At 51.4% G+C, this 19,617-nt stretch overlaps 7 protein-coding genes across 7 annotated transcripts; 2 read left to right on the top strand and 5 right to left on the bottom strand.

Moving 5' to 3' along the window:
• Window positions 1-4,815: 4,815 nt before the first annotated feature.
• BDW70DRAFT_127055 (Tom37 C-terminal domain-containing protein) lies at window positions 4,816-6,852 on the top strand. Its single transcript, XM_073735209.1, has 3 exons — window positions 4,816-5,178; window positions 5,257-5,395; window positions 5,459-6,852. The coding sequence occupies exons 1-3, from the start codon at window positions 4,872-4,874 to the stop codon at window positions 6,435-6,437; spliced, it is 1,425 nt and encodes a 474-aa protein (XP_073600809.1). The 5' UTR covers window positions 4,816-4,871; the 3' UTR covers window positions 6,438-6,852.
• Window positions 6,853-7,687: 835 nt separating this feature from the next.
• Window positions 7,688-9,119, bottom strand: aspf4 (allergen Asp F4). Its single transcript, XM_073735208.1, has one exon. The coding sequence runs from the start codon at window positions 8,871-8,873 to the stop codon at window positions 7,908-7,910; it is 966 nt and encodes a 321-aa protein (XP_073600808.1). The 5' UTR covers window positions 8,874-9,119; the 3' UTR covers window positions 7,688-7,907.
• Window positions 9,120-11,317: 2,198 nt separating this feature from the next.
• Window positions 11,318-12,285, bottom strand: BDW70DRAFT_155651 (isocitrate lyase/PEP mutase family protein; the record flags this gene model as incomplete). The annotated part of the gene is made up of 2 exons (XM_073740069.1): window positions 11,318-12,094; window positions 12,157-12,285. The coding sequence occupies 2 exons, from the start codon at window positions 12,283-12,285 to the stop codon at window positions 11,318-11,320; spliced, it is 906 nt and encodes a 301-aa protein (XP_073600807.1).
• Window positions 12,286-12,403: 118 nt separating this feature from the next.
• On the top strand, window positions 12,404-14,202 carry hosA (histone deacetylase HOS2). The gene has a single exon (XM_073735207.1). The coding sequence runs from the start codon at window positions 12,582-12,584 to the stop codon at window positions 14,028-14,030; it is 1,449 nt and encodes a 482-aa protein (XP_073600806.1). The 5' UTR covers window positions 12,404-12,581; the 3' UTR covers window positions 14,031-14,202.
• A 42-nt stretch (window positions 14,203-14,244) lies between these two features.
• BDW70DRAFT_127043 (OSBP family protein) lies at window positions 14,245-16,636 on the bottom strand. The gene is made up of 7 exons (XM_073735206.1): window positions 16,412-16,636; window positions 16,217-16,322; window positions 16,043-16,153; window positions 15,696-15,974; window positions 15,396-15,645; window positions 15,023-15,336; window positions 14,245-14,972 (listed from the first exon to the last, which is right to left on the bottom strand). Exons 1-7 carry the CDS (start codon window positions 16,527-16,529, stop codon window positions 14,618-14,620), a joined length of 1,533 nt encoding a protein of 510 aa, XP_073600805.1. The 5' UTR covers window positions 16,530-16,636; the 3' UTR covers window positions 14,245-14,617.
• A 558-nt stretch (window positions 16,637-17,194) lies between these two features.
• Window positions 17,195-18,466, bottom strand: BDW70DRAFT_127042 (GIG1 family protein). Its single transcript, XM_073735205.1, has 4 exons — window positions 17,967-18,466; window positions 17,729-17,911; window positions 17,442-17,626; window positions 17,195-17,373 (listed from the first exon to the last, which is right to left on the bottom strand). The coding sequence occupies exons 1-4, from the start codon at window positions 18,202-18,204 to the stop codon at window positions 17,233-17,235; spliced, it is 747 nt and encodes a 248-aa protein (XP_073600804.1). The 5' UTR covers window positions 18,205-18,466; the 3' UTR covers window positions 17,195-17,232.
• Window positions 18,467-18,532: 66 nt separating this feature from the next.
• BDW70DRAFT_127041 (nicotinamidase) lies at window positions 18,533-19,515 on the bottom strand. Its single transcript, XM_073735204.1, has 2 exons — window positions 19,361-19,515; window positions 18,533-19,290 (listed from the first exon to the last, which is right to left on the bottom strand). Exons 1-2 carry the CDS (start codon window positions 19,409-19,411, stop codon window positions 18,646-18,648), a joined length of 696 nt encoding a protein of 231 aa, XP_073600803.1. The 5' UTR covers window positions 19,412-19,515; the 3' UTR covers window positions 18,533-18,645.
• Window positions 19,516-19,617: the final 102 nt, after the last annotated feature.

Here is a 19,617-nt window from a genome sequence, read left to right as displayed (position 1 = left end):
GCAAACGCCAGGTATGACAGGTCATCGGCCGCTGTTTATCAGCAAGAGCTCATGTCGATCGATGTCTTAGGCCTCGTGTTCCTCCCCCCCAAAAAAAGAATTGGGGTCGGGGGCTCCCCGCGATTCGACCAAGCGACATCAAGCTTCAAGTTTCACGAAGGCTGGTTTAAAACCAGCTGGGGAATAATGAGTCATGGCTTGATGAGACGACAAACACCGCTAACATGATCATCTGCAACGGCAAGTAATAATCAGGTCTTGTTGGCGGGCGGGGTTTCCTCTCAGTCGGCTAAAACGACCGATGATAGCGAAGATTCGAGGTAATCCCTGTTGGGAGCTGATTCCAAAGCCAGGCATCTTCGTTGTGCAACCATGCGGGGACCTGTCACAATCTCACAAGACTCTCCTGACACCACCCCTGACCAAGGCTGCAGGGGCGGCCTTGCCGTTCTTCCACAGCGGCACAGCCTGAGATTTGAGTGATCAGCAGCTCATCTTGCCTGTGCTGGCTGGTTGAATGTTTTGCTGGTGAACTTGTGGTGGCTTGGAATTTGGAACCTGTCCCGACATTCTGGCAGACTCGCTGAGGCTAAGATCTCCGCTCATCCTGAAGCCTGAATCCTGATGATTCATCACTCAGAGTGGGTTAGTGGGCTAGTAAGCACTATCGAGCCGCGACATTATGATTGGCTGACATTTCTGCGAAACCCGCTCTCTTTGCGCTCTCCAGTCTTATCCCTGCCGACCCTGTCCGGCCAGGATCGACGAACCGGCACGTGTCGGCGACTGGGCAAGAATGCACAATCTGAATCAAAAGAAGCAGCTGACACCTGAACATTCCACCAGCATCCCTCGTACGGTGGTCAGTACACCTGGTAACGATACGAGGTTGACAGAAACGGCGCGCAGCCCGGCCCACCGCTAGTCGACCATACGGCTCCTTCGTGGTAACATACATCCCCATTCCCAAGAACAGGTAAGTCATCAGATCTCGAAGTGGGCCGCTAGGACATAGTGTGTGTTTTGTCATTGGAGCAGTGTTTTGGATTTATAGACGCCGGGAAATGATCAGTAATGGTGGGACAGAAAAGGGGGAGGCAAAAACCGTTCGGCGGTGAAGTAGCAGAGGACGGGAACGATTTCTAGAAAGCTTCCGCGGGGTTTCCTCTTTGGGGGCTGGCCATATGGCGGAACCAGACTAGTGTCTGAGACTGACGTCGTTCGTCTCCCTCTGTCCGGTTAGGGTGGGGCCCATTTTCTGGAAGCGATCAGGGATGCCCTTCAAAAAATAATAATAATAATAATAATGCTGAGATTTATTTTATTTATTTTTTTTTTGTTTAGCTTCTCTGCTTTCATTTTATGGATTTTATTTGATTTTTCTGGGTCCAGGTCGGACATATAATCTTGATCAGCTCGCTTCTTCCTCAAGGCATCCTATAATAAGCGCTGTCGACCCTCTTTGCGATTTCTCTCTTCAAGTTTCAAAGCTACAAGCCTACAATACAGCATTCCACACAACAGACCACACATCACAGCGTCTATTCTCCCACCATCACCTACCACTACTCAGGCAATCACGCCAACAAGACCTCTTCACATCAGCATCATGCCTTCCGTCGGTACATCTCAGTTCCCTCCTTGCCCTGGACCTCCTCCAAAGGGCCCTCTGCCTCCTCTTCCCAAGTAAGCCAGTATTTCGGCTTTCTGACGAACCTGACGACCATCGACTCGAGCGACTCCATCATGCGGTGTTCCCCTGGAACACTCCAGGGAACCTGCGCGACACTCGTTGCGCTAGGGACATCGCAATGGTATTGGATATGATACCACTCTTGGAACTTTACCACGGCCTTTTCTATCTATCAGCTACTTTACCATTACTTCTACTACTACGCCTTTTCACTCGCTTCTTCGTTTTTAATCTCGACTTGCATAGACCAGCGCAATCTCAAGCAACGACAATTGTGATTTTCGGCGCCTAATCTTCACTTCATTCTTATCGACCTTCTCGTTTCACTTTCCGGCTACTCTATTTCATCATCACCTATCTTCACTATTTCAATCCACCAATGGAGCGAGCGCGGGCGCATTGCACCAACTTCTTCTGCAATAGCGCTCTCAGATTACGACGCAATCCTGTCTGCCGGTACCCGCGGGTATTCGATCTTCACTCTGGTGCAGGGGCCCCTGTCTGACGACAATCACTATCAAATCACCCCACTCTTGCTACTGCTTGCCATCAGCCCAGCCTTGTCAGCAATCATTTTAAGGCGCCAACCCCGCAAAGCAATATCGCCATGACAGCATCATGACACGACACCGCCGCAGCCCGTTTCAGTCGCATGTGCTTGTCCAACCCAGCCTTTCAGGGGGTTCCGATCTTGCGCGCTGATTCGGCAGCGCTTGCCCGGCTTTTTGGTTATCGATCATCGCCGCCGCCACACCACCGCGTGGACGTCAAAGCGCAGCCATGCCATGCCATCATTGACTCATCTACCCAACTTGTCTCCTGGATGGATTGCGCGAGGCTGACATGGACGTTGCCTGAGTGTGCATTGCTTCTGTTCCAATCTTCTTTCTTTTTCTTATCTTCTGTTCCGCTTTCCTTCTACCTGCTACACGATTGAAGCTACGGCATGTATAATAGAGTTAATATACCCCACCGCGTATCGCGCGCCGCATCGTGACTTAATAATATGACATCGATCATCGATAATCTGTTGATATCATTGACCTAATCCATTCAACATTCGTAGGCGGAAGTCCTCGCGCTTGCACTCACAGTACGTACTGGTGTACGTGTACACCTGGAGTCGTGCTCTGGATTGTGTACAGCTTCGTGGCACTTGAGCATCGAGCTTTCATCTAAGCGCGATTTTCTCTCGGCTCTCAGACTAGACTAGGACCTCCGTGGACTGTCGATTGTCGAGATGGCGGTTTGACGCTCACTTAGCGTCTGCGATTCCCTGTTTTGCCTAGCCCTAATCCCCGACCGGCTGGAGGAGGGTGGGCGGTGCCTGACAAATGACTGCCAGTGCGGTGCATGGCGATGCGGGCTGCATGCTGAGTCGCTGACAGGCCGGGACAGGCCGTCTCTCCAACTTCTCGCAAGCGCAAGCCTCAGCTCCAACGGCCTTATCCGTATGCATAATGCACTGCTTAGTGTAACTGTAATAATAACTAATCAACCGTGGCTTGGTTTCAAGCAATCAGGTTTCAGGTCCATTTTCAAGAATAAGACCAAGGCTCGGTCCGGGTCCGGTAATTTCTTCCCTGCAAATCGATGCGCGATTTCAATAGTTCGATAACCGGTTTCTTTCCCCTGGTGCCCCCAGCTGTCGCGACTCGGCTGTCCCCTCATTTCACTGGGCAGCTGCAGGAGCAAAAGCAAATTCGCACTTCGTAGTAATTATTCCGGAATGGCTTTGCGCGAGGTGAGGCAGCTGACAAGTGGATAAGACGATAAAAAAGATAAAAATGTCGATAGATTGGTCCAAGTTCTCAAATCTAAGAAGACAAGCTAGCACACTTTGGGTTTTAGGAGCTCAACCCACAGCAGAGTACGCAGCTACTCTCCCAGTACTACTGCAGCATCACGGTAGCACCACTTCAACCCTCAACCCCTTGGGTGCAGCCTTGCGCATGCAGGTCGGTGGAGCCCATCGCTGTACGTAATTTGTCGCCAGCTGCGTGCATATGTGCGACATCGAGTCTATGATGCCACTTGTTGTAATACTAACTTGGAGCAACGTAGGCAGGTACCTGCTGAACACGTACCAAGAGTGCTATGACTTCTACTCCGAGTAAGCCGGTGCTGTGCATCGGTTCCACATCCTTGATACTGATCATATCATGGCGACAATAGTCGTTCCTGGGTCGCCAATGATGTGCCGTGTCCATCTCCTCTCCATGTCTTCAGCAAACTCAAATGTCAGGCAAACGTGCTCCGTGCTCAGGGCCCGAGTCATGCCAAACCGGGCCTTGAAAACGTGGCGATGCCCTGACATCTTGGGTAGTATGTAATACGAGGTCGAGGACAAGGCGTCCGTTGCTCGGACGTCGTAGCCTAATCTTATCCGAATAAGGTTCCCAGGAGCCCGATCGCAGGTCAACTGACTGCGCATGAGCAAGAGACCTAGCCGTTCCACAAGGTTTAGGTTTCACCTTGGTGTGCCTCGGAGTCTTGAGCCATATGCCTGGCTTAGTGGTTGCTGGTTGGCCGTCAGCCATGAACGGCGAGTCCCGGATGTGACACACCGTAGGCGTATGTACTTGACAGATTGATACTGGAGGCTGTGACCTTTATCCAAAGTAGGCAAGGCAGGCTCCAATCGAGAGCTCGGATTCATGGAACGTGTGTGTATCGGCCGGAGCTTAGTGGTTGCAGGATGGCTGCCAGAATCCTGATCGGGTTGGTCCTCCGTTGGGTGGTGGGAGAAGGATGCGGCTCTATTTCCCTCTTCCCGGGCCTGCTGTGACGAGCAGCCGCTTGAAGTCCAACCATTTTTGCAAAGCAGCGGCCTTGATCAGCCGTGGAGGGGCGGATGTAGGTACACTGGCCGCTCAGCCTGCGCTATTTAGCAGGGATTCCGACAGGGGTTGATAACGCCATTGCCAGCTGGTCGAATCAATCTACATGCGGGACCGGTCTGACATTGCGGAAAATGGACGCTTAACCTTGCTGTCTGAGACATGCCCGGAGCCTGCGGAAAATAGCATCAGATGATGAAATATGCAGTAACATCTGCTATTTCTCAAACGCAGATATGGTTTGAGCTGTCGGCCAATTTCCTGATCCAGAACGGAGTGACCGTTGGGCAAATGCACTGGGATTTTGGATATCTGAAAATGGAAAATGGGACGGCACAATGGCGCCTTCATGCCTAAGGCAAGGTACAGCTCCTCCCCACGTGATTTCGGCGTCTTCTGCCCGGCGGTCGCGATCTTCAAGGCATTGGCTACGCCAGCAGAGTGAGGGGAATCCTGGCACAAACCAAGTCTTCATCTTCTATTCCCGGAACAAAATGGTTTTAGAACTCCATATCTGGGGCCCTGGTTTCTCACTGCCCTCAATTGATGCGCAATGCCTCGCAACAATTGCCTATTTTTCCTTGGCCGTCCCCAAGGACTCGTGGGTGCTCGTCGCAAGTAGCGATCCAACCGTCTCTCCTACACGTACGTTCAGCTCCGCCTTTCCTCCGTCTCTCGATTAATCTGAAATCTGGCTGAAACGATCCTTGCTCTTCCCCGCAGACGAGCTTCCCGCGCTGAAGAATGGCTCGACGTGGGTGAGCCGGTTCCGGAACATCGTCGATTACCTACGGCAATACTCAAATGGCGCCTGGGATCTCGACCGAGATCTGAGCGCACTCGAAAAAGCCGATAGCGTTGCGTATAATCTCCCTTGAGCTACCTGGAAGCGAGAAAGGTCACACGACTGACGATCAGGCAACAGCTTCTCCTCCTTCGTGGAATCCCACGCCCAAGCCCTCCTCGACCTCTCGCTCTACGTTACTAGCCAAAACTACTACAACAGTACCTCCCCGGCGTATGGCGCGATCCTCCAGTGGCCGAACCAATGGATCCTACCCCCGCAGCTGCACGCCGCGGCCAAAGCTCGAACTGAGCCGCTCGGACTGTCCTCATTAGACTTGGAAGCAACAGAGGAACAACGGAAACGAGATCACTCGGCCGCTGTGGCAGCTGGCCGCATCCCTCAGAATCTCATTTCTCGGCCCCGTGAAACGGTTACCAACCTGCTAGGGAAGACGCCACAGCAGCATCAATTCCGGCTCGAAGCGTTGACGGGGGAGTTATTTGTGCCGCTGGAGGAACTGCTTGACGACAAGACACATCTCTTGGGGTCGACGCCATCAAGCTTAGACTGCCTCTCAGTAGGCTATCTGAGCCTCGCCCTTGTTCCGGATCTCCCCCTTCCGTGGCTACGTGATGCCATGCAACGGAAGGCCCCACGGCTGTCACATTATATCGAGCGCTTGCGCTTGGAGCTGTTCGGCACTGTGAATGTTGCAGACGCTTTTAACAGTGGCGCAAGTTCATCGCTCCCGTGGCAGGCTCCAGAAAGAGCTAGTTTCGCCAGCGTCGGAACATCGCTGCTTACTAGCCTCGCAGACTCTACACCAATCCTCAAGGAAATTCGCATGAACAACAAATTACGCGAGACCGCTGAATCCCCAAGTGCTGGGCTTTCCGAGGTCGAGAGCAAGTCACTGTCAGAGTATGCGCGAGCGCAAGGAAAGGACACTCTCCTTTCCATTGCCACTGTAATAGGCGGAGTTGCCGCATTGATCGGATACATGGCCCACATTGGCGTATTTTCAGCACCGCAAGAGGAGGAGAAGGAGGAGGAGCCCGAAGAATACCAGGTGGAGTTACCAAAATCCATCAGCGCCAACGACTTTCTTGGGATTTAAAGAACACAGCTATGCGTATATCGCTTTGCTGGAGATTGTATTATTATTGGCGTTACCTCTCAGGTTTGTAAAATATGTTAGGGCGTCGCGATTTTCGTTAGCTGGTAGGATTTAGCGCAACAAACAGTTGTTCTCAACGGCATGTCGAGAGCTGCAACCGAACTAGACCCTTTTCTGGTGATAAGGGTCCCTTGTCGCCTCGTTTGAACCATTGATGGAGCACTGGCGCAGCGAGAGTCATCCTACACCGGCCTTAAGCCCATACACTAAAGTCAGACAGACCACTTCCGCCACTCAATCTTGGTCTTGGACTGCCCACTCTGAAGGACGAGGTCATTTGATCCTCGACTGCGGTAGATAAGATTATTCGTCTTTACTTAGTCTTGATATAATTGCCATGACTTTGAGGCTCAAGCTAGCCGCTTCTTCCCGTCTCAAGTAAGCGCCGCGTCGCTGATCTGCTCCCTAGAGTCTCTATCTAGCCGACCCTGGCCCCGGCCAGACCTTCAGATCAGCGGGCTGGGCCCTCTGCATTCCGAGGTACCAAAAACCTCTCACACTCCTGTACAGTAACTGTACTTGATTTTCTAGCCTCTGACCCTTATGCCCCGTATGCAACGTAGGTCTGAGGATGAAACAGCCGCGTCCCGTCCCAATTATCCTATTCCTAGCTGCTGAAGTTTCTCAGGCCGGCTGGCTAAGTGAAATCGAGGTCATTTAAGACCCGGAAATGATTGATGAAAGGGATTGCATGTATCGAGTCTGGCATAATGTACATATCCATGAAGTAAAGATAGGCTCACAAGAATTGCAATCGGAGGAGCTGGTGTTCTCTTAGTTTGTTTACACATAAAGTAAGTCCTTGCTTACAAATTATGCTATAAATAGGCATTTCATCTCAGTGACTTCGCGACTGTGGCCGAGGCTGACGATGAGCAATATGTATAAAACGGCTTCCGTATCATGTACCTGAAACAGGAAATCTGAGCTGAGCTGACTAAAAGGGACACACGACAAGGGTGGCCCTGTTAGAATAATTTTAGATACGTATACTGTAGGAATATGGATCTCACAGTGCTATATTATGGAGGAAGCTCGACTAGAAAAGAGCGGCTATAGTACATCTGAATATGGTAAGGTTCGAAAGACAGATCTAGGCTAGACAGATAAGGGGTTATAGTTGAGAGTACAAATAAAGAATGACAATTGAAGTTAATGAATCCGCTTCCTCAGTTGATTCTATGGGACTCCGCAGAATGCGGAGAATGTACAGGAGAGATTACGAGTGGGATGTACATCATCACGTAAATATTGACTAGAAATGCAGCAGTGGTATATTCTATTTACACAAAGAAGACAAAGGGATCACTGCTAAAATAGCTTGCTCTAAGCTAGCAGGATCTGATAGAAAAAAATTCCGATGAGAAGTATCGACACGAACGGAGAGCAAGGAAACGCAAGGTGGATGGTTTAAGAACTGTGAGTGTAGTCAATGTCGACAACGAGACGGACGGCGCCAGGAGACTGGTTGCCACCAATGCCGTCAACACCCTCCTCGGCCTTGCTGTAGGCGTTCTCCATGGCGGTAGCGAGGTTGGAAATCCATGAGCACTTCTCGCCCTTGTTGTTGCAGATCTTCATGCCCTGGACGTCCTGGTCCGCGGCCTGGGCCTGGATAGCGGAGACATCCCAGCCAGACCAGTCGTTGTTGCCAGAGTTGGCGAAGTCGAACTCGCCCCAGGTGCAGGAGTATCCACCGTATTCGTCAGTAGGGAGAGAGTCACCCTTGGCAGCACCCCATGCACCCTGGGAATCGTCGTCGAATGCGACATACTTGGTCTCGCCGGGAGCAATTGTGAGTTTGAGAGCAGAGTTGCCGTACCAGCCGGTCAGCTTTCCATCAGGGCCAATCTTGTTCCAGAAGACGATGGTCCAGTCGTCAGTCTCAGAGCCGGAGAACTTGACGACATTCTTGTATTTGCATGCCTTATCGGCATCGACCTCAATGATGTTGCTGCCCCAAGGGTTTCCGATGTTACCAATGTAGGCAACATACTTGGCAAGGTTGGAGACGGTCCTGGAACCGAAGCCGGCGGTGGAGTACTCATCGGACTCGTCGTCCCAGTTGGCGCAGGTTCCAGAGGCGGAGGAGACGGCTGAAGCGCTGGGGGTCTCTGTGGAAGAAGCGGTGGTCGAGGCGGCAACGGTCTCAGAGAGAGAAGTAGATGTGGACTCAGCGGCGGTAGCGGTGGCAGCAGCACCGCCAGCATACTCGTTGACCCAGGAAACGACCTTTCCGTCAATAATAGCGGTGACGAGGTCACCAACATCACGCTTCTCGTGGTGAGCGTGGCGGCGCTCGTGGCCATGGAGGCGGGCCACGGAGGAACCGGCCGTCAAGGCAGTCAGCAGGACCAGAGAGTTCTTTAGCTGCATATTGATGATGGTTGTTTTTGGTGCGGAAAGTTCAACGTCGGCAAGACGAAGTATATATAAGCGTAGATATATGGTTCTTTTTTTTTTTAAATGAGCGGGATTCTTTGAACCTGAGACAGTCAAGTCACAAAGGACAAGGGAGTGTATGTTTCCGAAGACAAGGAATGACTGAGGCGCAGCAGCGATCTCGAAGGACGGAAACTAAAGAGCGGATTGTGACTCTGAAAAGGACTGAGCGAGATGGGAGAAAAGAGAAACGACGAGGAGGTGGGAGTGGCCCTAATGATATTAAAAGCGCCCATCTCTGCGTTGCTTGCGTGTGCCCACCACTGCCCACCGCAGTCAGGCACGTAACCTCCCATTGAGTGCCGAAATGAGTATGGAGCAGGCCCCGTCTGATGAAACAGGGGCCGATCATTTAAACAAGAACAAAATATATCATTGGTCGGTATAGAGTAAGGTTCCTGAAAGCTGAGAACTGGGTCAATGGTTGGTTGAGCGAAAAACTTGGCTCCACCAATGGCCAGTTTGGAGAGGGCTCTAGACCTTGGATGCTCTGTCCAGCACAGCCAATCTTGTATGGTGAGGGGAGTCGCTTGCATTAAGCTATCCGACTGGTAAAGCCGATGTCTGATGGATGTCTGTACCTGACAGCAATCTGCAGACGTTCAGATCCAGTATTCAGAACTAGTTGGGAACAACACACCCACTGCCAGATGGAACGAATCGGGGCGGTGTTCGCCAAACAACAAAGCGATGTGCTGGATTGATTTGGTTCTCTTGGGCTGCCTCCAGAGAGTGAGAGTGGCTTGACTGATCCACAACCAACATATTCATTCTCACAGGCCTAAAGCAGACATCGTTGCTCTGAGCCATTTGCCTTCCCATTACTATTAGCCGCCGATTCCAGCCAGAAGCTCTTGTGAATTCTCCGAGTTTTGATGGATATATTATCGTCGAGACTGCTCAAGTGGGCATGAATCAGTCTTTACGGCAGTTCGCTGCAACCTGCTTCGCGCCTTCGCCACATCAGGACCCACGGAGTCGAATATGATTGATTCTGGATGTTTTTCTCCAGCAAAATGGAAGCGTGAGATCCAATAAAACGGCTGTGTTGAGGAGCACAATCTCTGGCGTTAAAAGAACTCAAGACCGAACTTCTGTTTGTAATTTTTGGGGACTGTATGGTTTGCCTTCACGCTTCCAATTGCTCACCGCTACAGTCACCATTATTGCTGACACGGAATCCTGGATACGAAGCAAACGGGACACAATGACAACAAGCTTCGTGGTTCAGGTCTCCTGACTCCTGACTCTTGACTCCTGAGCTGACATGGCCCTGTGGCTGAGTCCCTGTCTGCCTTCCTAGCTTAGGGGAAATTCATGTCCCGGACGCCCTCTTTCTCTTTTCCATCCAGATTCTCCGTGCGTGCGAGTTCTCGAACAGTCTGGCCAGAAAAAGCGGGCCCACACTAAGCACGGAGTGACGCGGTCGATTATTTGAGTGCCGTCCTAGCGTTTTTAGCCCAACTGCCGCCGTCTCCGGGCCGCCAACCGTGGCGTTAGCAACTTGGCAACTTGGCGCCAAAATTATGGTTGCTACCAATCCAGTCAATGGCCCAGGATGCTTTGGTTTCGTCGTATTTTAATCACATGGTGTGTTCGTAGGAAGTCAGGGTAGTGGAATCTCTTGGAGGATAGTGTAGGCAGTCTTTGCCAGGGCTCGAGCCTGGAAGAGTCGAGGCATGAATCATTGCGTGGTAGAGATGGAATATAAACATACGTTCCATGGGCAGCTGTTCCATGGCTGCTTTCGGACTGTAGGTGGGTTGTTCTGCAGATTCTGATGCGCAGCCGACTATGATAGGCCGGTACCTGGCTATTTCAATGAGCCAAGGGACGGTTTCAATTTCCGACACGATTTGAACGAACTGTGCTCTCCAACGTGGCTCAAGAGTTCGGCTCTCTCTCGGGACATTTCATCTCTGCGCATCTCAAACCTCTAAGTGGAGCATATCTTGACAAGAACCACTGCAGTTCTTCGCTGGTCGAGGTCTTTCAAGCTGCTCTGATCTCGAGTCCCGGAGTCCCCGAGTCCTAAACAATTTGTAGGCCTGGGGCTCTCCTTGGTTTCGTTGGAATTGCGACGGCCTCAAAAGGATTTGCAAATGCCGTGGTCACGTGCCTTGGCTCACTTTGTGGCCATTATCAGGGACTCCAACAGTCACGAGGTGGCCGCTTATACTCGAATCAGTCTTCGATGCGAAATTGAACTATGGCCAACCTTATTTAAGTCTTGAAGGCTGGCGTTCTTTCTGATCAACATCAATAAGAACTACGTGCTTGGCCAGCAAAATAAGCGCTGCGAGATGTAAGTCCAGAAAGCAACTATAGATTCTAATCTCTCTTATAATACAGCTGCCTTGAAATCCGGCTATATGTGATTACTTGAGGTCAACTCCGCTGCTGAAAGCTGCTCCGCCCGCCGCCGCATCTACCTTGATACTCTCATCCAACCCGCACACCCGGAACAACATCTGCGGCGTCATCTCCTTGTCCAATCCTGGAATACCATCGCGCTTGAGTTTTTCCATGCCTTCCTGGATAGCTTTGCACGCGGGGCCCAGCGCAGCGAATGGGAAGATGATAATTCGAAATCCAAGCTCACGGGCCTGTGCGGCAGTGATGGAAGGCGTAGCGCCGTGCTCAACCATGTTCAGAAGCAACGGCCAACCCTTAAGGTCGGCAATCACCTGACGGGCCATTTCGATGGAGGTGATGCCCTCGAGAAAGCCTGCGTCCGCACCAGCTTCACGCGCTGCTCGGAGACGAGCGAGACTATCTTCGTAGCCGTTTACCTGGAGGGCGTCGGTGCGGGCGATGATGACAATATCGCTGCCAATGCGCTTCCGAGCTTGCACGGCAGCCCGAATTCGGGTGACATATGTGTCTGTATCGACGAGGATCTTTCCGCCAAGGTGCCCGCATCGCTTGGTTTGCACCTGGTCCTCAAGGTGGAAGGCTGCTACACCGGCGCGCGCGTATTGTTCGGTAGTACGAGCGACCATAATCGGACCACCATAGCCGGTATCGGCGTCTGAGATAACAGGAGTTGATGGGGAAAGGTTGCTGATCATCTCGGCATTAGCTCGCATATCGTTGAGTGTGCAAATTCCCAAATCTGCTTGGCCGTGCACGGAGGCGGCGGTACCGGCGCCGGTCTACTCAATGGGAGTGTTAGCCGGGTAGTCGAGATAGCATCAATGGCGAAGAAACCGCATACCATATAAAGAGCGTCAAATCCAACATTGAGGGCTATGCGGGCCGAGAGACCATCGTAGACACCCGGGGCGGTGATGAAGGCGTTAGGGTCCTGGAGGGCCTGGCGAAGTTTGGAGGCAGTGGTGTTCATTTCGTGAATGCTGTATGATTCCCGTCTCAATAAAACCTCCTCTGAAGAACAATGCGGCGAAATTGTGTTTGTAATAGAGTCATGTCCCCAAGTGCCACTTTATAGATGGATTCGTAGAACGGAGGGGCGAGATCGGATGCTTAGTTAAGCGTGGAGACCCGCCTTTGAGCTTGTGATTTGGGGATCGCTTCAGCTTCATTCTTCACCTTTCCCATCTTCTGGACCATCGAACCCGCTTCTCTGCACCTCTAATTTTCTTTCCAAGCTGCTGAGCTTGCTTCTGCCATTCCACTCTCATGCCCCGTTCCGCCATTGTACAAGAGTACAACCCCACTTTCACGCTCTCGGTCGACCGCAAATCCGCCCAGCATCAACATGAAGGCATCATCGCGCGGCCATCGGGCTACCGGGTATCATGGCATGCAAACCCTGCGGTAGAACTGCATCACTTCGGCCAGTCGCACCCCATGAAGCCATGGCGCCTCACACTCACCAAACAACTCGTGCTCGCCTACGGCATGCATCATGCGATGGACCTATACCACTGTCGTGCGGCGACTGTTGAAGAGCTCAGCGACTTCCACACATCCGATTACCTGGACTTTTTGCAGACAGTGGTGCCAGGTGACATGAATGACGCACAAGCATCCAAGGATTTTAGCGAAAACATCGTCCGCTTCAATTTCGGCGACGATTGCCCCATCTTCGACGGCCTATTCCAATACTGCTCGCTGTATGCGGGAGCCTCGCTCGACGCCGCCCGCAAGCTCTGCAACAACCAGGCAGATATCGCAATCAACTGGTCTGGCGGGCTGCATCACGCCAAAAAGGCCGAAGCCAGCGGCTTCTGCTACGTAAATGATATTGTGCTTGCGATCCTGCAGCTCCTCCGCATACATCCGCGCGTTATGTACATCGATATTGACGTCCATCACGGCGACGGCGTTGAGCAAGCCTTTTGGTCTACCGACCGCGTCCTCACAGTTTCGTTCCATAAATATGACAAGGAGAACTTTTTCCCGGGCACAGGGCCCTTAGATAGTACAGGGCCAACACACCCGCTCAACCCAGGCGCTCATCACGCAGTTAATGTACCCCTTCACGACGGCATCGACGACGAATCCTATGTCCAGCTCTTCAAGGACGTTGTAGGTGCCTGTGTCAGCAAGTTCCGGCCGGCCGCTATTGTCCTCCAATGCGGCGCCGACTCGTTGGGCTGCGACAGACTTGGCTGCTTCAACTTGAATGTGGCCGCGCACGGCGCCTGCGTCGCGTACACAAAGACATTCGGACTACCTATGCTCGTCGTCGGCGGCGGCGGCTACACCCCGCGCAACGTCTCACGAGCCTGGGCGCACGAAACCTCCATACTAATTGACGCCCAAGACAAAATCGACCCCGTTATTCCGTCCAATGTTGCATTTCGGAACCATTTCGGCCCGGACTTCTCGCTGTTCCCGCCGCTGTCTGAGATGCGCAAGCTCGAAAACAAGAACTCGCGCGCTTACCTGGCGACAATTGTGCAGACGATCACGGAGCAGCTGAGGTATTTGCAGGCGGCGCCGAGCGTGCAGATGTCTGTGATTCCGCCGGATCTATTGGGGCTCAGGGAGGATACGGAGAAAGAGATCGAGGAGGAGATTGCGAAGTTGGAAGAGAAAAGGGAGGAGGCCGAAGGTGGGAAGAGTTCTCGGAGGAGAGATGCGGAGAAGGGTGCTGGACTGCGGGGAGAGTTGTATTCTTGACCATAATATATGATTCTTGTGGCTATGACTATGGTGATTACTGGGAAGTACCGACCGCTGGCGTTAGGTAGGCAACTTTCTTTTCTGGAACTCGGTGCATTTTCATGGCGATTGGAGTTGAGGTGCATACAGTTACAGTTACGACATCAATAACATGATGATATACCATATACTATTGGGGCACATGTCTCCGAAGAGAATAGAAAAAAGCAAGTAGAGACCCTATATACCAGCACTCCAAACCTCTCTACCCTAGCTCATACCTATAACCCTATTTTCAGTTTTTATATTAATTTATCCGTAAAAGTCGCTCATTTTCCTCGCGCGTAGACAAAATGCAAATCGGGTATCCAGTACAGTTGATGGGACGGGCAAAATTTTCGACCCTCGCGAAATTGGCAAGACTCAGCCCATTCAAGCCCTGGTATCGGTTTTGAGGCATGCGGGTGGGTGTATGAAGGCAGCAAAGTTACGTCAAGGCAACCCTCGTACGACGTCGGGTATATGAGTATACTCACCTCGAGTACTTTCGGAAAATGTAACAACGGAGCGTCTGGCTAGAAGCCATAGTGATGAATGAGAATCATTCAGGGCTTTGGGCCCTCCAGGGCGTCCACGTACTGATCAACTTCATTCGTCTTCGAATCCATCCGCTCCACGACCTCTGGCTTGGTTTTTACCGTGTTTCCTGGCTTAACTTCCTGGCTAGCCTCGTAGTTGATCTCTGTCTTGTTCTCCGCCTTGCCTGCTGGCTTTATTTCCTGGATAACCTCTTGTTTAGTTTCCGGTTTGGTGTTCTCCCACTGGTGCTCTGACTTGTCTGCGCCGTTTACCGCATTGCCCTTGTATTCTGGGATTTCAAAGTTGTCCCACGTCTGTCCATCGAGAATAGGTGCGATCGCCAAAATCTGTCGCTTGGCTTTCTCAGGGTCGTGAGCATCACTAAAGACGAATCAGCTTACGTTGTTTCATGCTCGCGCCGTGAAACATACATATGAGCATTGATAATCCAATCAAGAGCCTCTTCACCCTCCTCTGAACCACCAGGCCCGCCACGAACGGCCCGGAAGAGGCGCGGGTGCCATTCAACGCCCTGTTCCGCTCGCTTTGCCGCTTCTTCACGTTGGCGGTCTTCGATCTTAGTCTTCTCGTCCGTGGCCATTTCATGGTTTGAGGCAATAATAGCCTTCACTGTGCTCTGCCACAACCGCTGGGACTCGCGCTCGCCTTGTTGTTCAATTGGGCGGGTTGTCGGGAATGTTGGCTTGGATTTCTTAGCATTGAAGAGAAGTTCTTTGTCGTGGGACTACGTGGGTTAGTTCTAATCTGCAATGCGGGCGTCAAGAAAAGGGACGAAAGACATACGTGAACGCTCTTGATATACATCTCGCCATTCCAAAGACCAGAAATCTCGTAGTATACTTCTCCGGTTTTTTCATTCTTGATTGTTCCGCCAATGGCGTTGTATGTTCCAGAAAAGTATCCCTTGGTTTTGAATTCGATATCCGCGACAAGATCGTTCTCGGGACATCTCACGAAGCTATGATCTCCAAGCTCATACTTCATCTTTCCGAAGAGGATACCCCTGGCGTACATGTTTGGTTGCGTCAAAATGCTGATGGTGTTAGCCTTTCTGTGGAACAGCACCATGCACATTTCACCTACTATCGTTCCCCCCGCTCCTTGTCGTTCCCACGGTTCAAGAATCGTAGGATAGCTATGCCCTCCATCATACTCGCAGCGGAATTACCGAGGAACTTGCTTCGCGGTTTGAGTGTGCCATCAATTCGGATATGATGCTCAGGTGCCATAAAGAAATAGCTTGACTTGGGCGGATGATGGGAGGTCTGCTCTGAAATATAGTATCCGTGGGTACCGTCCGGATATTCCCAGGAGCAGGTGTACGTTTCGCCGAGCACGGGGTTCAACGGCTTCTTGACTCCCCTAAGCTCTGTTAGTAGAAAATCCTCTAGATTCGGTTTGTCTCCAAAGAACAATCAAGATCGACGTACGGAGGCTTGATATGCCACCCACTCAGGTAGAACTTGACAACGGATACAAAGCGCTCGAGAGGGTCATCGTTCGTGGGCATGGGAAGTAGGGTTTCGGGGTGTGCCATGAAGCTAGAATCCTATTAGTCGTTTGCCTGCTAGAGTACATGAGAGGTAGAGCCGAAGCTGGCATACTTCGTGACTCGCTCCAGCATAGACCGGGGCTCGAGAATAAACGTGGGCAATACAACCCGACTGAGGTCTGCTCCGGGCCGGAGTTGGGAAATGATGTGGCTCAGAACTGTTGCGATCGGGATCTTGGTTAGCATCGCGCCCAGGCGAAGCCCTACGACGGCTACAATGGGTAAAAGGTTAAAGAAAAGCACATACCATTGCCCTGGTCAGGTTCAATTTCATCATCTTCGCTGGCAGGATTTGGGTGCCTTGGATCATCGGTGGATGAACGATTGCCTGAATTACCCCAGAAATAGCTCCAGTCAGCGGACATAGTGGGAATGGGAAGACCGAAATTCTCTCGATAGGTTTGGACGTAGACATGCAACAAATGGCTGGAGGGGAGACAGTGGTGAAAGTTCAAGGGAAAGCAGAGAAGGCTGGCTGAGTTGAGAAAAAAGAAGAGGGGAAGAGAAAATGACGTTGGGAGTTGACGATGACGGAACTTACTGGCGAGCGAGGACCGGCGGCGGATATGGTGTGCACCTGGGAGATGCGGCATGATGGCTACAATTGTGGTTTTCCTCTTATATCAAAGTCGCTTCGGGCAAGGGGGTGTTTCTAGTTTTTATTTATTTCTATCTTTTAAAACGAGAGAGGGGCAGGATGAAGTCATCTGCGCTGCGCTGTGCGGGAGAGAAGGACCTTATATATGGCTGTCTTGCCCACTTGACGATCCCCCCGCCGCCACTTCACGCACGCCAGGCCGCCGGAGCCCAAACAAGTTCTGACCGGTTCACCCTTCAGAAAACTGAAGAAAACCTCTAATTTCTTTTTCTCCCTTTGCTGTCCGCCGTTTCGCAGAGAGAGGGGCACAGAGCTTGGTTAGTGGAGACTTTGCAGAACATTCATCGGAGACTCGGAAGCTATTCGTATTGTCAAGTAAAGTACAGACGCAAACCATAATTAGTCTCAGGGGTATAGTACAGCACGAAAATAAAAAAGAAAAAGAAAAAGAAAAAGAAAAAGATGTCGGCTCAGCGACCATTTATTGTCCAGGGCACATCTGCGCCTGTGATTTCCTCGACGAATGCTGGGTCTGGGTTATGCAGTATGACATGAAAGTGTTCGACAGCATGCACTGACTTGAGCGACCTCCAGTTCTTGAACCAGACAACCTGAGAACACGGAATGGCAAGACTTAGTACAACACTGCCAGGGACATCGTGACTGCAACATTACGTACCTGATCCGGAGGCATCCTTGAGCAGAACGTCCGTTTCACAAAGTCATCAATCTCTTGCCTTGCGCGTGGCGTCAAATCGTCTGTCGCCAGGTCGTCTTCCAGCGCAAATTTGGTCCATACTACTAGGTGAACTATGCCTTCGCCCAATCCGTATGGCCAGTCATTGTGTAAAATCCGCATATCGTCTGTTTAGGCGCAGCCTCGCCGTCAGCCTAAGCATGTCTCGCTAGATATCCGAGAGCGGACTCGCTCTTCCGCAAATCGTATAGAAACTAAGGAGAACAAACCTTTGTACTCGAACGGGCGACCCTTAGGCTTCAGGTCCTCGGCAGTTCCCTCTCCCCAGCAGAGCCGCTCCTTAACCACGAATCGCATTATAGAGCCATACTTAGCGACGATCTGCTCCTTGAATTGTAGGTATTTCCTCAAGTCACTGGGCAGGCGTTGGAATAGATCAATACGGTTGGTTTCTATCGAGAGGAGAGTTAGAGACTGTATGCACAATTACTCAGTTATATCACGTACCAACTATTTTCCGTACCAGTTCCCATCCTTGTCTCTGATATTGCTCGTCTGGAGTTGAGAGAATGCCGATATTTTTCTCGGACTGATTCTGTAAGAAACTAGGACATTCTACTGTCCACTGAGATCTTGGGACATTGACGTTCCAATATGGAATGCTACCCGTCGAGGTCCGTAGAGAGGCGCTCAGTTCCCTAGGGTGTTCCGGTCCCCCAGTTGTGATAGTAATGGTGTTGGACATGGTGTCGTTGACTCGTTGATGATCCACGTTCCAACTGATAGGAACATCAGAGGAACGGCGAGCTTGACGGAAGTTTATGGATCAAGGGATACAGAGTACGGAGATCATTTGTGAGCAGTATTATTGGACCCAACGGGCGGAGGGGGGCATTGCCGCCTCTAAGCCCGCACCAGAGGCGTTTCTAGAAGGGATTGACACACCATCATCAATAGTAACGAGAAGATCAGTAACCATAGTGGAGAGCTATCAGGAGCGGTGGATTGGTGGTTGTTTGCACACGGAAATGAAGGGAGATGAAAACGCGCCTTATAGTTCTAGATAATTGCTGGCTACTTAACGGTCATGCATTAGCATGCCGTTGGTCCGGCGCTACCTGTTGCCACATGAAGCAAGTCTACGTTGACTAGCTGTATCTGACCAAAACAAAAAGCTCTGAAGCGGTCAGGCAAGACCAACAATTTCAGGGCCGTCACATCGAACAATTGACACGCCAGCTGATGCTAGTTCGCGTGCGGTTTCCTCCCATCCGGACCCTGGTACCACACACTCGGTCGCGTCCTGCACAACATGGCTCCTAAAGCCTGCTTTCGCGGCATCTAAGGCCGTGTACTTGACGCAGAAATCCCCCGCCACCCCAACGACAAAAACATCCGTGACACCCCTGTCATGTAGAAAAGATCGTAGATCCGCATTTACGGACACTATTGCGGGATCTTGGTTCCCGAAGGCATCCGCGAAAGCTGAATACATTTCAACGCGCGGATGCATACCTTTCGTCACGAATAAGTCAATCTTAGTAACATCGAGTTCGGGGATAATGTCGGCCCCGGGAGTTTTTTGGACACAGTGCACAGGCCAAAGCGTCTGTTGTTTGGTCTCCGCCTCTTTCCCCGCAGCTGGATTGGTCATTGTGATGCTACACTCAAAAGGACGATTGTTGGGTGACGGGTGATTAATCGCGAAAGAGATGTGGTCCGGAGGATGGTAATCTTGAGACGCAACACGAACCGCGAATCCAGGATGTGCCAGGAGTGAGTTTATCGTAGGAGCCAAATCCCGAGCTCCGTGGACAGCAAGAGAACCGTTCTATAGCGGAAGCAAGGCACAGTTAGTAACGAACAGGTGAGTACTAGATTAACGTGCGTGGATGGGATACCGGGGGACAAAAGTCCTCTTGCATGTCCACTACTATTAGTGCGGCTTTCATCTTGAGGGATCGAACTGCGTCTGAAGGCGGGTCAGTAGCAGGGTAGCGTTTAGCAGTCAGGCGCAGGGAACATGTCTAGTAAGTTTCAGCATGCTGGCGCCCAGATAAGTTCGTCTCTTCATATTATCTCTAGAATCGAACTATCATGCAGCACATATGGTTCTTGAAGGCGGCTAGGACGAAAAAAGACTAGACAGCTGCTGACT

This window comes from Aspergillus foveolatus (genome assembly GCF_047715535.1).
Source record: "Aspergillus foveolatus strain CBS 279.81 unplaced genomic scaffold BDW70scaffold_2, whole genome shotgun sequence".
In the NCBI taxonomy this organism is placed as follows: domain Eukaryota; kingdom Fungi; phylum Ascomycota; class Eurotiomycetes; order Eurotiales; family Aspergillaceae; genus Aspergillus; species Aspergillus foveolatus.
Note: the sequence above shows the minus strand (reverse complement) of the source record. Positions and strands in the feature narration are given on the sequence as shown.

Excerpts from the sequence above, each read along its gene's own strand:
- BDW70DRAFT_127055 (XM_073735209.1), top strand. The coding sequence starts at position 4,872 with ATGGCGCCTTCATGCCTAAGGCAAGGTACAGCTCCTCCCCACGTGATT. Across the intron at positions 5,179-5,256 it reads TCCAACCGTCTCTCCTACAC|ACGAGCTTCCCGCGCTGAAG; the intron begins GTACGTTCAGCT and ends TCTTCCCCGCAG. Across the intron at positions 5,396-5,458 it reads GAAAAAGCCGATAGCGTTGC|CTTCTCCTCCTTCGTGGAAT; the intron begins GTATAATCTCCC and ends ATCAGGCAACAG.
- aspf4 (XM_073735208.1), bottom strand. The coding sequence starts at position 8,873 with ATGCAGCTAAAGAACTCTCTGGTCCTGCTGACTGCCTTGACGGCCGGT.
- hosA (XM_073735207.1), top strand. The coding sequence starts at position 12,582 with ATGCCCCGTTCCGCCATTGTACAAGAGTACAACCCCACTTTCACGCTC.
- BDW70DRAFT_127043 (XM_073735206.1), bottom strand. The coding sequence starts at position 16,529 with ATGTCCGCTGACTGGAGCTATTTCTGGGGTAATTCAGGCAATCGTTCA. Across the intron at positions 16,154-16,216 it reads ATGCTGGAGCGAGTCACGAA|CTTCATGGCACACCCCGAAA; the intron begins GTATGCCAGCTT and ends ATAGGATTCTAG. Across the intron at positions 14,973-15,022 it reads TGGATTATCAATGCTCATAT|TGATGCTCACGACCCTGAGA; the intron begins GTATGTTTCACG and ends ATTCGTCTTTAG.
- BDW70DRAFT_127042 (XM_073735205.1), bottom strand. The coding sequence starts at position 18,204 with ATGTCCAACACCATTACTATCACAACTGGGGGACCGGAACACCCTAGG. Across the intron at positions 17,627-17,728 it reads TCGCCCGTTCGAGTACAAAG|ACGATATGCGGATTTTACAC; the intron begins GTTTGTTCTCCT and ends GCGCCTAAACAG. Across the intron at positions 17,374-17,441 it reads CAAGGATGCCTCCGGATCAG|GTTGTCTGGTTCAAGAACTG; the intron begins GTACGTAATGTT and ends CCGTGTTCTCAG.
- BDW70DRAFT_127041 (XM_073735204.1), bottom strand. The coding sequence starts at position 19,411 with ATGAAAGCCGCACTAATAGTAGTGGACATGCAAGAGGACTTTTGTCCC. Across the intron at positions 19,291-19,360 it reads AAGAGGACTTTTGTCCCCCG|AACGGTTCTCTTGCTGTCCA; the intron begins GTATCCCATCCA and ends CTTCCGCTATAG.